This window comes from Aplysia californica, unplaced genomic scaffold, assembly GCF_000002075.1.
Source record: "Aplysia californica isolate F4 #8 unplaced genomic scaffold, AplCal3.0 scaffold00195, whole genome shotgun sequence".
Lineage (NCBI taxonomy): Eukaryota > Metazoa > Mollusca > Gastropoda > Aplysiida > Aplysiidae > Aplysia > Aplysia californica.
The window spans coordinates 660,759-675,758 of record NW_004797465.1 but is presented as its reverse complement, the minus strand read 5'-3'; the positions used below and the strand labels follow the sequence as shown (position 1 = coordinate 675,758).

At 38.5% G+C, this 15,000-nt stretch overlaps 1 protein-coding gene across 1 annotated transcript in view; it reads left to right on the top strand.

Moving 5' to 3' along the window:
- LOC101861283 overlaps positions 1-15,000 on the top strand; it is a gene marked incomplete at its 3' end in the record, with an annotated part of 46,321 nt that overhangs the window by 13,156 nt on the left and 18,165 nt on the right. Inside the window, 15 exon segments of the mRNA XM_013082814.2 lie at positions 635-842; positions 1,485-1,726; positions 2,628-2,790; positions 3,117-3,246; positions 5,286-5,359; positions 6,431-6,628; positions 7,122-7,151; positions 7,483-7,692; positions 8,336-8,359; positions 8,914-9,058; positions 9,831-9,933; positions 10,526-10,634; positions 11,084-11,181; positions 11,813-11,827; positions 14,707-14,890. Of these exon segments, the coding sequence (XP_012938268.2) occupies positions 635-842; positions 1,485-1,726; positions 2,628-2,790; positions 3,117-3,246; positions 5,286-5,359; positions 6,431-6,628; positions 7,122-7,151; positions 7,483-7,692; positions 8,336-8,359; positions 8,914-9,058; positions 9,831-9,933; positions 10,526-10,634; positions 11,084-11,181; positions 11,813-11,827; positions 14,707-14,890 (1,933 nt within the window).

The following is a 15,000-nucleotide window of genomic DNA, read 5'->3' as shown; positions in this document are numbered from 1 at the left end:
TAATCTAAACTGTAACTATAAAATGTGATACCACATCTCGATTTTAAGGTTCAAATGAAATTCTCAAACCAACCAATGAAGTCTCTCTCTCTCTCTCTCTCTCTCTCTCTCTCTCTCTCTCTCTCTCTCTCTCTCTCTCTCTCTCTCTCTCTCTCTCTCTCTCTCTCTCCCTCTCTCTCTCTCTCTCTCTCTCTCTCTCTCTCTCTCTCTCTCTCTCTCTCTCTCTCTCTCTCTCTCTCTCTCTCTTCCCATACTGTACCTCTGCTCTGTGCTATTTTGTAATGAAACGATGAATGTATAGAGTTGACAGGAAGCCTCAAAGTGGTCAATAAATGGATGAATAGAAACATAAGACCACCTTAAAGAGGCAGCTAGATAAAGGCTTCGTTATTTCTTCCATCTTTAGACACAAGTATTGTCTTATATTTAAGAAATTGTAGAAAATTCCATCTTACCAATTTTTCACGTATTCTTAATCATTCTTTGATCTTTTCATTCCTGCTCATTTTCATTCATTTATCCCATCATTCACACATCAAACCATTCATTCATCCCTCTATTCTTTCAACTTCTCGTTCTTTGATCCGAGCACATAAGTTTACCTTCATTCTTCATGTTCATCATTTTTTTTCAGTTGGGAGGCGCAAAGGGTAAAGCCAAGAAACAGAGGAAAGAATATCTGAGCATCCTGCTCGAGGAGTGTGTTCAAGATCACTGCTGGGGCACCGAATTCGAAGAAGGCCTTTGTCACGAATTGCAATCCAATATTGAAGAGGTGGCTCATGATTTGGGACTTCCACTTAATGAACTTGATGTCATGTGGCGCGAGTTTGCGGGCTGTGGTAAGTGGCAACAATACTTTACTTTACCCAGGAAACTGAGAAAGTGTCCGAGTGTTCTGGGGTCTGCTGGTGTAATAATAATTGGAAATCGCATAGAGCATCCTGTGTTTGTGGGTTGTATATGTGTGTCTGTGGGTGTATACACATTACTTGTTAGTATATTATGTATGTATGCATTAATATGTGTCTATGTTTGTGTGTATGTGTGTGTGTGTGTGTGTGTGTGTGTGTGTGTGTGTGTGTGTGTGTGAGGGGGGAGGGTGCATCTGTATGTGTGAACTGAGAATATTTCTAAGGTCGCTCATAACCAGAATGTATCTAGTTGTGAGAGCTCGTGATTTTTTTTATTTAAAAAGTGAACAAAGGAGCTATTTTTGTGATCTCCAAAAGCATTGTACGCTTCCTTGGCTTCACTTGTATTGTGGTGTAGCGATAAGCTACTTCACCGTTGCATGCAGAAAACAAGAAGAGTCTGATTTCCGTGTTGGTGGTGTTTTTTGGTTTGTCTGCTGGGATGTTGTATCTTTCTCAGCCTGGAGGCAGAGTCGAAATAGCCTGTCTGCTAAATAATCTAACTCTTTTTGTCTATTGGAGTGTAAAAGCAACTACAATAACACTTTTTGTAAACTTGGTCTTCTGCAGAAAAAGCTCCAGATAGAACATGTGATGGCAAACCAAACAGTCACTTCGAGGCTGAAATGCTGGTCGAATGCCAGCCATCATGTTCTTCTCCCAACGAAGTGTGTACTGACCTCAAACTTGGCTCTGGATGCGTGTGTGATGATGGTTACTTCCTCAACAATGATTTGGACTGCGTGCCAGAAGAACAGTGCGAGAGACAGTGTGTTGTAGAGCTGGAAGATGGCGAAGTTATGACTTTGAAGGTAACGGTTCAACAACTTTGAACAATAACGTATCCTTACGTGTCATTTTGGGCAATTATTACGTACGTAGTAAAATGCACAATTAGCAATAAGAAGACCTTGCAAAACGTTACAATCGACAGGTTCTACATTAATGTCGTGATCATTGACTCTCTGTTTGTCTTCACCTGAAAATACAGTAACAAAGAGTTATTTTTTTATCAGCATATCTTACGAGCCACCCACCACCACCCCCTGCCCCAAAAAGCAAACGAAAGTCTTCAAAACCAAACCATGAAACATTACGGATGTACTAGCTCTTTCCACTGGAGTCAGTACATAATCTTGAAATTTTCAGTCCATTCTTATAAATTGAACAGTTGGATGGTTGTAAGACTATTTTTAAAATATTCAAACTATTTTCTTGCCCTTTTGTACATAAAGTTTTCTTTATGGAATATACTCCTACAGTTAATGTTTATAACTTTGTTGTTGGTGATCTTTATATCAGTGGGCCTGTTGTTATAACAAATGGAACGTAAAAGAAGATGAGAAGACTGCTTTATGCCCTAACCATACATACTACACATACTATGAGTTTTCAAATGTCTTTGTTTCTAAAATAATAGCATGTTTTGTTGGTGTACACCAATAATTGATTTTAAACTCGGTTCCTAAAAGGCAGTGTTTTTTGTAAAGACATTATTTTCCCTCAGCGTGACTTTAACCTTTTTCTTTCCATCTTGGATTTACAATGATTATATAGGACGTATCATGCTGAGCAATGATGTGATGAAACATTTTCGAACCTCAAGGCTACCCACCAGCAGATGTGATCATGTCGGAGATGAACGACAAATACTAACAATACTACTAAATTTATACGAGCGCCTACACTTCTCTTAAATTACTTTTTATGCAGGATGGAGAAACGCAAGTTGCAGAAGCTTGTATGAGAATGGTTACCTGCAAGGCTGGAGTAATCAAAGATGATTACACAGACGGGTGCTCACCTAATGCACGTTGCAGCAAGGACGGAACACGTTGTGTCTGCAGACGTGGCTATGTCGGAGACGGGAGGACTTGTGAGTTGAGATGATTATAAATAAGATTGTGAGAGAAATCTTTCGAAATGTTTGTGTTATGAATTTATTGTAAAAATAAAGTAATTATCCAGTCTTGATGCATCTTGCAATTTCGGACTTGTCTTGGTAAATTACTAGATGCTGGCTGGTTCCGTTCAAAATCGGTACTTAGTGTCGTTAACTAGGTACCTAAGACTGTATAAAAAGCCAGCGAGGATTTTCACACCTCAAAATTTATATTTTCTTTTTGACACGAGGATGTAGATATGTTTAACAGCTAAAGGATGCTAATTGTGATAAAATCGTGTATTTCTTTTCCTTTCTAGGTGAGGTTGATCGTTCTTGTAGAAAAGGTTACTACGCCTATGGCAACATGTGCTACAAACTGGTAACAAAGAAAATGGACTGGCACATGGCTGCCATTACCTGTGGTGCTGATGGCGCACAACTGGCCAGGTAAACTGTTTTCACCATCAAAGAAAAGTAGGGAAAGTACACCGGTGTTTACGCGTATAGTTTACTGTGCTGAAAACATCATTGCACATACTCATCACCAGAGGTGGGAATATTTTTCTCAATAAGATATATGAGGCATCGGGGTAAAATCAGGTGCTCATCAAAATAATGAAATCGAAGAAAACATTATTTTTTTCTGTTTGACAATTTTGTATCAAATTTTTATTTTTTGGCTCAACACCTTTTGTGTCCCTTAAAAAAACTTTTGCTTTGTGGCTTTTACTGAAAAACGTAGATTTAAGTCACAGTTAATGTGAATTTACAGTTTACAAGGACTCTCATGCTTTGGAAGTCCCCAAATTTTGGCTGCCATTTTCTCTCTAATTTTACCTCTGAAACCAGGTGACCCCCACTTCCCGCAATCCGAAATATATCGACTTCTATTGAAGATATATGGGTGATATTTCATCAAAAGCAAGACAAATAAACAGGCTTTAAGATGATACCAATAACTACTCCATATGCCCAAAATTTGACGAGCACCTGATCCCACCGCACCATGACACATATACCAAAAGTTTAATGCAGCAACATTTACATTAAACATGCAATTATATTCTGTCTGACTATCTGTCTTATTTTTTCCCAGTACTAAATAAATGACCATTAAATTAATATTCATTGTGTCAATATAGAATTGATGGATCTATAAATACAGAGAGGGGGGGGGGCGAGAAGGAAAGGGAGAGAGAGAATGAGAGAGAGAGATAGAGAGAGAGGGAGATGGAAGGGGCGGACATAATATACATTTGAATATAGAGGTGAGAATACGTTGTAAATGTTAGTGATAAGGTCCTAACACTAACAGGTGTCGGCTTTGTTTTCCTCCATAGACTTGTGTTCTAATATCCAGTGCTAGGCACTCTTGGCGTAATACCGGTTCATTATGGATCGCACCATAATTTAGCCCGATTTAGAATCGAATGAAGGGAAAGGAGAGAAAGGTTGCTCATGTACTCGACTATAGTTAGACTTGTGTTTTGCCCTTTATTTGTGCATCCCTGGTGAACACTCACACAACGAAGTTTTCATAGGCGGCCATAGCAGTGCCCAGTGTAGTGTATTATAATCCAAGTCAACGGGGTTTTTTCTCCCCATTGGAACTGGGTAATATTGACTAAGTGAATGTGGAGGCTCTCGTTGCCTAGAGGTTAAGGTGTTCGCCTCTCATTCAAAGGTTCCAGGTTCCAATCCGAGTAGCCACAGAAAAAAATGTCTTCTCTAAAATTGGCTCCTGTCACCTCCTTTCCCTGCTCTCTAGCAATGTTCTGACGTCTGCTTTCGTCTCCACTTTCTGCCCCCTCCTTTGGGCTCCTGACTCTTTCTTCAGCCTTTCTACTGTTACTCTTTGGATCCTTTTTACTGCTGTCTTTCAGCCACACCACTGATGTTCTGGTAGGAAAGTTTACTCCAAGCCTTCTCGGACTAAGGCGAAAAATCTCGGAGGTCCCGCGTGCAAGTTGCGCACGTTAAAGATCCCTTGGTGGTCTAAAATTGAAAAAAGTAGACTTCGTGTGCCATCTGGGCAAAATTCAAAATTTCCTACCAATTGAAAATGTTTAATGTGTCCCACGCGCTCATATGACCTTATGCAGTTACGAGCGCAGTAAAACACTTACCCAAAAGAAGTGAATGTGACCCTTTGATACCAAGGTACTCAATACCATAACCTAGCTCTTTGCAGCCAAAACAATGCTATGTATTGCTGTGAAGAGTGGCCATTAAAATGTGAACCTTTTTTTTTACAGCAATCTCTAGTTCGGACCCCACAGAAAGACTCACATCCTATATTATAGTCATTGCCCTTTTGTGTTTGTATGCGCAATCCTCTTTCCGCTCTTCTCCTAACTTTGGTTGAAAAAGGAAAGGGGGGGGGGGGTCCTCCGTAATAAAGGAAATGTGAGTACAGTATTGGTATGTGTGTGTGCGTCTAAAGTAACATTGTTTATAGTTTGAGGTTTGGGTTTGTTTCTTTTCAGATATGACGGTGAGGACGACCTTGAAGTTGAGAAATTTGCGGTCAAGGCCCGTCGTCTGTTACTGTCGTCTAAAGGTAACGGTTGTTTTTTTCTATTCTTACGATTCACTAGTGTTTTTGTCCGGTTGAGTAATGCCGTCCTGTTGATGGATGCTCTTTGTGCTTCTTTTCTTGAAAATTATTGTTTGTGTCTTTTAACTGGGAAAAATGTGGCAATTATCTTATCCTCGAATACATGTCCATGGGTGAACGACATTATTTTTCTTTATTTTTTGTTTTCGGGAATAAAATAGGGATGACGTAAAAGCCAAATTATCAGACTCACAGAATAATTCATTTATTTTGAAATAGAGACTCAAGGCCGACTTCACATAAAGCAGGTCATGAAATACTGATATTGACCAAAACCTAGTACTGAGTCATCGACAAAAATTTTACAGTACAGAAATTGGAAGCAAAGTCAAAATCGAAGTACGGCTGTGTCGCCCGCACTTAACTCCCACCAAATCTTCAATACTACTTTTTTTCAACCCCATGTCTTTTATCTGGACCTAGTTTTTCACCTTTCAAAGAGTTAAACTTAATTTTTGTGTTTAATACGGTCTAGGTATTAAGTGTCAGCAAAATGCAAGGATTTTAGAGAGGGGAAGAGAGTTAGATATATATATATATATATATATATATATATATATATATATATATATATATATATATATATATATAGAGAGAGAGAGAGAGAGAGAGAGAGAGAGAGAGAGAGAGAGAGAGAGAGAGAGAGAGAGAGAGGGGGGGGGGGTTCTAACATGGCTACCTACAAGATGAAAGGGAAAAAGACACATTATCCCTTTTATACATGCAAGAGCGCGCGCGCGCGCGCGCACACACACACACACACACACACACACACACACACACACACACACACACGCACACACACACACACACACACACACTCACACACGCGCGCACACACACACACACACACACACACACACACACACGCGCGCGCGCTCGCGCGCTCGCGCGCCTACTCATATACTCTTATGTTCACTACTTCACACGAGTGCACACACATACGCAAGTATGTATACATATGAAAACAATTACGTCTGAAACTACCATCAAGCATCCATCTGTTTCCATCAGCAAAGACAAGACGCATCAAATGCAAAGGCGGGAAAAGCTGCAAAGTCAAAAAGGGAAATGAAAGGATTCTCAGCGTCAAGATTGCATCTTCTAAGAACAGAAAGGCATGTGATGGCAACTACAAGATTTCCAACGACCTTCGAGCTATTGTAGTGACAGGAAAGTGCAAAGCCAAATTCTCCGTCCTTACGGTTAAAGGTGAGTGCCATCGTCAGATATTGTTACCCTAAGTGTGAGTATGTTGCCTCTTTTTTCATGATATTTCATATACTTTTATTAATAAACTAAAAGCCCATGTATTTACCTTTCAGTGTCTTCTTGAATCATAATAATGCCTTCTCTGCCTCGATCAATCAGTTCGTTTTGACTACTTGTTGAGTGGTCGTGATATAGATCTATTAGTTATTCTTCATTAAATCTGAAGTATTTGTTATAAGGTTATATAATACAAAACAAGCTGTTAGATAAGTTTTGCCTCTGTGTATTTTCACCCCGAATTATCTGTGGAGATATGCAATATTTCATTCCATTATCCGCTTAGAGCTGTAATTTTGATTGGCAGTTATATATTAACAGTCTTATTTTAGTTTAATTATTACGAGGACAAGGAAATATTTCGCTTTAGGCTCATCGCTACTGTCACTCGTCATCGTCGATCTAATACATTGCTCTATATTTCTTTGTTTTACAGCAAAGAAGTTGAAAGAACGCAAGAACAAAGGTAAGACATTCGTGTAAAAATGAAATGAGCTGTTATTTTGTGTGTGGTCCTTTCTGAAACATTTATTATGTTTTCCAACTCTTATTCGCAAATCCTTACACTTCTTTATCATTGCTTGGCTTGGTGTAGAATGCTTTAAGATCTTCGATTTGTCAGTTTTTAGAAAATAAGCTTATTCAAGAAAGTATGTACTTAATTTGTGTATAAGTATTTCACATCTTTTAAACGTTTCAAACTGTGCTACGTATAGCAAAATATGAGTTCAGATGATCCTTAAGTTGTTGTGACATTTTGACATTGAGCTCAAATCCCTTCGTTTTCTTTTCCACAGCTTTCTGGATAAGTGGAAACTCCAGAGTTATGGGTTTCGGCGTGAGAGAAGGCAAAGTTCCCTACCAAGTTGATCTTCCAGGACTGGTCAACCCTGATGACTTTGCAGACAAATTTGGCTGCTTTGCAGGACAAATAAATAAAAAGAACAAGTTCATCGTGAAGGTTTTTGGAAAGTGTGAAAAAGCACTTCCATTCATCTGCCAATATGGTAAGATGGATTACCAGTCCAAAGTTGCAAACTAAGTGATTAAGCTGAAATGCCTTTAATGCTTTAATGTTTTCTTGTAGTTATTTATAATATGCAGAACCATTCAATAAACATGTTTGTTATATCAGACTGTAACCTGAAAATGGATACTATGGTTATTTAAAACTTTTGCATCCCTTTGGTAAAAATATTTCACTGACATCCTGACAATAAGAGAATATGAACCAATGTTGCACTAATGTAATATTTGGTGGTACGCTTTAAACTTTTGGGAAAACATTTTTTCTTCTTTTGCCCTCGATATTCAACAGTTGACATGTACCTGGCGTTTGATGTATTTGATATTTCACCCTTCTTTAAATCTAGAGTAGGCACAATCTTTTAAAAGGTAAATGGGTGCATATAGCGCTCAAATATCATGGTAATTGTTATGATGTGTAATTTTTCTCAATTATAGAGAGGAGCAGGCATTTTCCCCTGAGTTCATTTCTGTACCTTAGTTTTGTTCTAGTTTAGTGGGAACTGGACGGGAGGATTTTTCTTAAAGAATTCTGCCAGTCTTCATCTCTGAGATCAGAAACTTAATTCACAGATAAATGTACTTTTTGGATTTGACAAATTCTATGTCTGTGTTTTTCCCCAGAAAACACTAACTCAGACCCATACGGTAAGTAACTGTACAACATCATTATATCGTTTTGATTTGCATAATTCAGTGCGACCTTCTTCTATTACTATTAATTTAAAAAAGGGTCTACACAATAAAGTGATACATAATATATAAATGAGTATTAGTGCTCGAGCGTAACCGTCAGCAGAAAACGTACTGAAGTTGTAAAAAAAAAGGAGAGGGTTGGAATGAGAGAGAGAGAGAGAGAGAGAGAGAGAGAGAGAGAGAGAGAGAGAGAGAGAGAGAGAGAGAGAGAGAGAAATAGAAAGGGGGTGGGGGTGGGGGGAGGGAGAGGTAGAGAAAGAGAGATTGGGGGGGGGGGGAAGAAACAAAAACACGTCTCAAGTTTTCAACAAAATTACTTCTTATGTAGACTGTGCAGCAGTAAGAAAGGATCTTATTTCATCTTATCATCCCATACATGTACAGTTGTAGTTCCCTGCTCATCCTCAAAACGCCAAAGAAAGTTTGTTCTTTTTGTGGTTTGTCAAAGATATATACATATTCATTCATTTCTCGGAAGGAATGCTATAATATTTTTCCATTTTTAGATCCTAATGACGTTGTGGGAATTACCCAGAAAAACAACCAACAAGGTGCTGTGGAAACTTGCGCCGAGGCGGGAAGACCTTTGCTCAAAATCACAACTGAAGAACAATTCAGCAGAGCACGTAAAATCTTGTCCAAGGAACTCAGGTAACTTCTTCCGACATTTCAAAATGCAATTGTCCAAGGAAAATGCGAGGGTGAGCCCAGGCGTAAGGGTTGGGGCCTTAGAGATGGTGAAATAGTTGAAGAAGAACTCACTTTTCAAAGAGAGCGGGCATGCAGGGGCTTGTTTTGAGAGATAATCCAAGCTTTCAGATCAGACACAGGAGAATTTATTAATATGGTAATTCTAAAAATAGCTAAGAAAACTCACGTCTTGTTCTTTATTGTTTCTTTAGGTGGGTTTTATCAATTATTTCACTGATATGATAAGCTCCAGCTCTTCTTAGCTGCATCACTTCCGGGACAGAAGAGCAATTACTTTTTTTTTGGGGGGGGGGGAGAATGGTGATGGGTTGGATTAATTCATAAAAACTTGAATGTCTATGATGAACGTCTTTCCGCTTGGCAGAGAATGTTTATTGTTGAAGTCCACACTCTTAAGAACTACTTACTTGTCTTTAAAAGAAACGTTGACTTGGAGAAAAAATTGAAATGCAACAGTAAATAGCAAATGAATTGGTGAACTACAATTTTAATTTTGGATTTTCAAAGACAAGCAAAAATACTGATGATGTTTATGACAGTGTCATGTCAAATTCAGACGACTACAAGTTGAAAGATTTTTTTTGTTGTGAAACATTAGCCTAAGGCCTGACATTCCTGAATGAAATAGCGTGGCATTGAGTCAGCCAGACAAATTGAAAAATGAACAGATTTGATACTTCCCTGGGTGTTTTGTTCTCTTCCCTGTCTCCAGAGGCGACGCCTGGATTGACCTTATGTGGTCTGCTGACGCGGAAGCTTTTGTGTGGTCTGACGGCACTCCAGCCACCTTTGCCAAGTGGAAGAAAAATCCAAGAGTAAGACGATTAACCTCTACTTTTAATAGAAATATACACGTTTTAGTACATTCACTATGTGTTTCATGTTTCTTTTTCATGAACGTTGATTTCTTTAAAAATGACAGCCTCTTCTGGAACATTGACTCTTATTATCACGTCTTTAAAAAAATAATAAAATCAACTTTCAAACTAAATACATGTATTACACTTCATAAAATCCGAAGAATTCACTGCTGTGGGCGCTTTGGAAAAGGTACCAGTGTCCTCCGAGCCTTAGAAAGTAACAACACTGATGTCACCTGTGGACAGACCATGTTTGTGATGCGTGATCTTCTGCCTTTACAAAGTCTGTTGTTCTCTTAACTGATGTCAGAAATGTATTGTCATGAAAGCAATGTATTCAATTTAGATTCTAATATTGAGAAGATAATCATAACGAGTTTAGTTTCTCATAAAAATGCTTTTGATAAGAACAACAAATAGCCCTGTTTGCTCCACCTTAGCCAGTGTTATAGATGTGATTGATTATGCTCGATTCAAAGAGACTGCCTTGTTTTAGCCTCATCTGTCTTCACTGTGAATAATAATAATAATGGGTTTTTTTCTGCAGCCCAAGAAAGGAGGCAAGGAAACCCACTGCGTGGCTATGAACAGCCGCAAAGGATTCTGGTACCCAGAAAAGTGTCGCAAGAACAAATTTGTTCTCTGTGGACCTCCAGGTAAAATACAGCCCCGTCAATGTAATAATTCCTATACACATGAACATTTTTTGTCAAATTAAGCTGACCATAAAGTAAGCTGAAGATTGTGTTATTAGATATTAGAATATATGTGAGTTATAAGTGGAAATCTTACATTTCAATCGCGAATCTCCTCCTTGGTGACAACATATCTGTATGTGTGTGTGTGTGCGCGCGCGTGTGTGTGTGTGTGTGTGTGTGTGTGTGAGTGTGTGTGTGTGTGTGTGTGTGTGTGTGTGTGTGTTTCAGTTTGACTCTTACCAAACAGAGTGTCAAAACAATATAGCTGTAAGAGTGTTAATCTCAGAATCCCATTTTCTCTTTTAACATTACTATCTATAATGCCATATCTGCTAAATACCGCCCTGAGTCTTTGGCACTTTGGCTGCAGTATTTCTAAATCCCTGATACCACCCTGTATTCCACAGACAACATTGTACCAATGGCGTACACACCACCATTCCCCGTCAAGGGCGAGAGCTCCCTGCCACAGATCAAACAACAGCTGCTGAATCTCGGTGTGAAGGTAAATACACCTTTAATAACTTCAGTAAAACAAAACCCCAAAATTGTAATTAACGTGGGTTTTTTTTGGTAATATAATAAATGCTCATAATAATATTATGTTCACGAAGTCCAATGTTTCAAAACAAACAAGTCACAACATTATAACTCATCTCCACAGTGCCCTCTCTGCAGAGCATTGGGCGACACTAATTCTTCTGTGGTGTTCAGGCCACTGAACCACTGTCGCCCCGGGAATGCAATAATAATATTTGAACTGTGGCTAGTTTGTTAACTAATGTCTCCTGACATCCTCGATGAGTCGCTGCATAGTGTCTTTTCTTTGTACCGACATCTCCAATGGAAAAGAAGGGAAAGGATTTGAGATCAGAGCAGTGACTGCCATAAAGTTGAAAACTCTCTACCTGAATTAAATTAGCTGCCATAAAGTTGAAAACTCTCTATCTAAATTAAATTAGCTCGTGTGATTTAATATTTTTAAAAATTGCACGAGTGCTTGGGGAAATGAGTTCAAATTTCAGACGTCCTCACTCTGATGTTTTGGTCACCATTTTAACCACTACGCTGTCCTCTCTCATTCATGTTTTATGCATTAAAAACTAATGCCGTTAATGCTTGTTTACCGTTCAAAGCCAACGGAGATACAGGTAAGTTAACATCGTATTGCACATATTTCTTGCACCGTTTCTCAAGAAAATATAGGCTACCGCACTATTTTCCATGCACAGCCTGCACTCTTCCATTTATTTGTCCTCGTTACCATATTATTATTATAAAGCCTGCTTATTTTTTTCAACAGCATTACATTGTTCGGCTCAAATATGAAGCTTCAGCTCGATCAATCACAGTCCTGCCTTCTTGCCGGACAAATTTGAAACTTTCAAACTCCAAGCCCGTTCTATTTTATCTGCGATACTTTCGTGCCACTGCATTCTAAGGGTTTTCTTATGTTTTACAAAGCAATTTGAACTCTTTTGTCTTTATACTTATACCCAGTGCACACTATTGTTTAAGTGTCGCAAAGTATCCATTTGTTACTTTCGATACATTTGATTGGATGGTCAAAAGCTGTCATTTTGACATAAGTGACTATTAATCGATTGAATCCTTCGAAATCAAAAGCGTTTGTTTACGCGGTCAAAGAACTGATGCGTCTTATACAAACTGCCCATCAGAAGGCTATTATTATGTACTACAGGATCATAATATCTTCTGTTTGCGTGCTAATACGATATGGCCTATTTGGACTCCAGATTATATTAATTTGATGATGCAAGACAGGTTAATTTCTTATATCGTGTGCACTGGCGCCACCAGTTCACGTGCTGAGTACCAATGAGCGTCTGCTATTAGACTCGTGCTATATTCCTTGTATACATTATGGAATGCTTTTGAACCCACTGCATTCACGTGTATCTTTGATTTGATTGTTCACTTTTATCGATTCTGTTCGTGAACTCACGCCAATTTGCCTTTGAACACATTCATGAAGCACTTTTATCCCTTGATGCACACCACTTTTTTCTCTCTTGTTGCGCGATTTGATTTTTATCAATTCTTGCTCTAAAACTGGGATTCTTTTACACCTTATTTTCCCTTCACTATTAAGCGTGGTTTTTCCGTGCACTATTATGTGTGGTTTTTCCGTGCACTATTATGTGTGGTTTTTCCGTGCACTATTATGTGTGGTTTTTCCGTGCACTATTATGTGTGGTTTTTCCGTGCACTATTATGTACTACACTATTATGTGTGTTTTTTCACGCACTATTATGTGTGTTTTTTCAGGCACTATTATGTGTGGTTTCTCCCTGCACTATTATGTATGCTTTTCCCTGCACTATTTTGTGCGTTTCGTTTTGTTTATACGCTCTCTGATTACCTCACTCCTTGCACCGAAGTGTAGCTCATGCTGACCAAAAAAGTTTCTGAAATGCTTGAGTCCAAATGCACATATTTTTGTTCTGTTCTGCTGTACTGCGTAATCATCCATGATGGTTTTGCACTTAAGCTTCTGAAAGTCTTTCCTATTTGCTTGTTTGTATTAATACACGCATCGTATTTCTTTGCTGTTCGATCCAATCAGTGTTGCCTTTGTGCGCATTGTGTCTTTGAAAATAACGTGCTGCCGGCATGTCTTTAGCATCTCACACAATTTAAAGATTAGGCCTTAGACCATCAAGTATAGCATTCGACCGCCACTACAGTTGCGGCTAATCTAATCAAAGACAATTTTGTTGTCGCTACATCTTTGAAATATATCAACAATATATATATATATATATATATTCAAAAGATGAGTACTAGTCATACAACTGTCTTTATCTTCTATAATGTCGCTACGTTCTGTGCATTTAAATTGTTACTTGTATTGTGGCTGCAAAACTACGTTTATCAACGGTAACTTTATTTCTGATTTTGATTATCTCTATTACTGCACATAAGATGTCTTTGTTTTCCAGAAAAGTATTTATTTTTTTATATATTTTCCCCCTCTATTTGTTCTTCTGTTTCGGAAACATTTCACTTTCGTTATGACTTTTCTCTAACACTTTTAAGTCTCCCAAAACGCTTGTTCATCTGTGATGCCAGCTTTTGGCGCCTCTCGTGGAGAGTGCAGTTATGTTGAAGCTCCGAGTCAGATGACGCTTACCTGCTCCCTCAAAGCTGAAACATAAAATGTCCTTATACGATTCTCTTTATGATCTTTTTGAGGTAATATTATGCGTAATTTACCTAATGATCTACTATCCTTGTGTGAGCCTATAACAACGAAAATGAGTCCTTGCATTCCACTTTTGATAGATACATATATATATTTTTTTTATTTTTTAAGATATATTATTATATGTAGAGCGATTGTGTTGGATGTCTTTCGGGTTCTCTTTTGAGTGGTCGAGCTACTTATTCTTCCCAGGGAGTTGAGATTATTTTAGAATGCTATCAGGTCTACTGGGGTTATAGTACAGATTGTAAAGCGCAAAGAACTTGTTGAGCGGGAATTTGTGTTATACAAATGCTATCTATTATATCATCATCATTATTCGTTTAAACACAACAACAAAAAATGATTTAAACACAAAAACTGACCTCGTATTGTGCACTGCTGTGTCTTGCATGAAATTTCAGATCTTGGTATCTTAGCATTGTTTCCTGTATGGCAATAGCAGTCATGACAACACGGACCGATACAGAGACATTATGTTGTTTAGGTTATGTTTGCTGCTAATTTTGTTTCTAAGAAAAGAGCAACAATGCCAGATAGCTGTTCTTTGGCCTCATGAGTACAAAACGTAGTCAACAGGCCTCTTCTGTTTTACATTTCTGCATGACCTGTTGAGATAGCCTTACAAACATCTCAACGATTAAACTCTCCACGTACCCTTTCAACATCGCAAACATTATTTAACAATTATCTGTACTTTGTGTGTTGTCAATAAATGTGATGAAATGTGGTTGAATTGGCCAGACGGTTGTGATGAGTTTTGTGAATACAAAAATAAAAGGAATGCTTCTCTGTGTGTCCAGGAATACATCTGTGACAACCCACTTGAACTGAGATGCCGTGTAAAGAACAAGAAGGGCCAGTGGTTATCAACTCAAGATGGAAAGATTAAAGGAATTAAATGCAAGAAATCGGACATCTCCTGTAAGAAGAAGCGAAAGAACTTGAAATGCAACTCTTTCGAGGTTCAGTTCTTGTGCCCACAGAGTAAGTGTTTGCCGAGATTTACGCCACACACGCACACACACAAACTCGCACACACATTGACACGCATACTCACACGCGCGCACGCACACACACACACACACACACACACA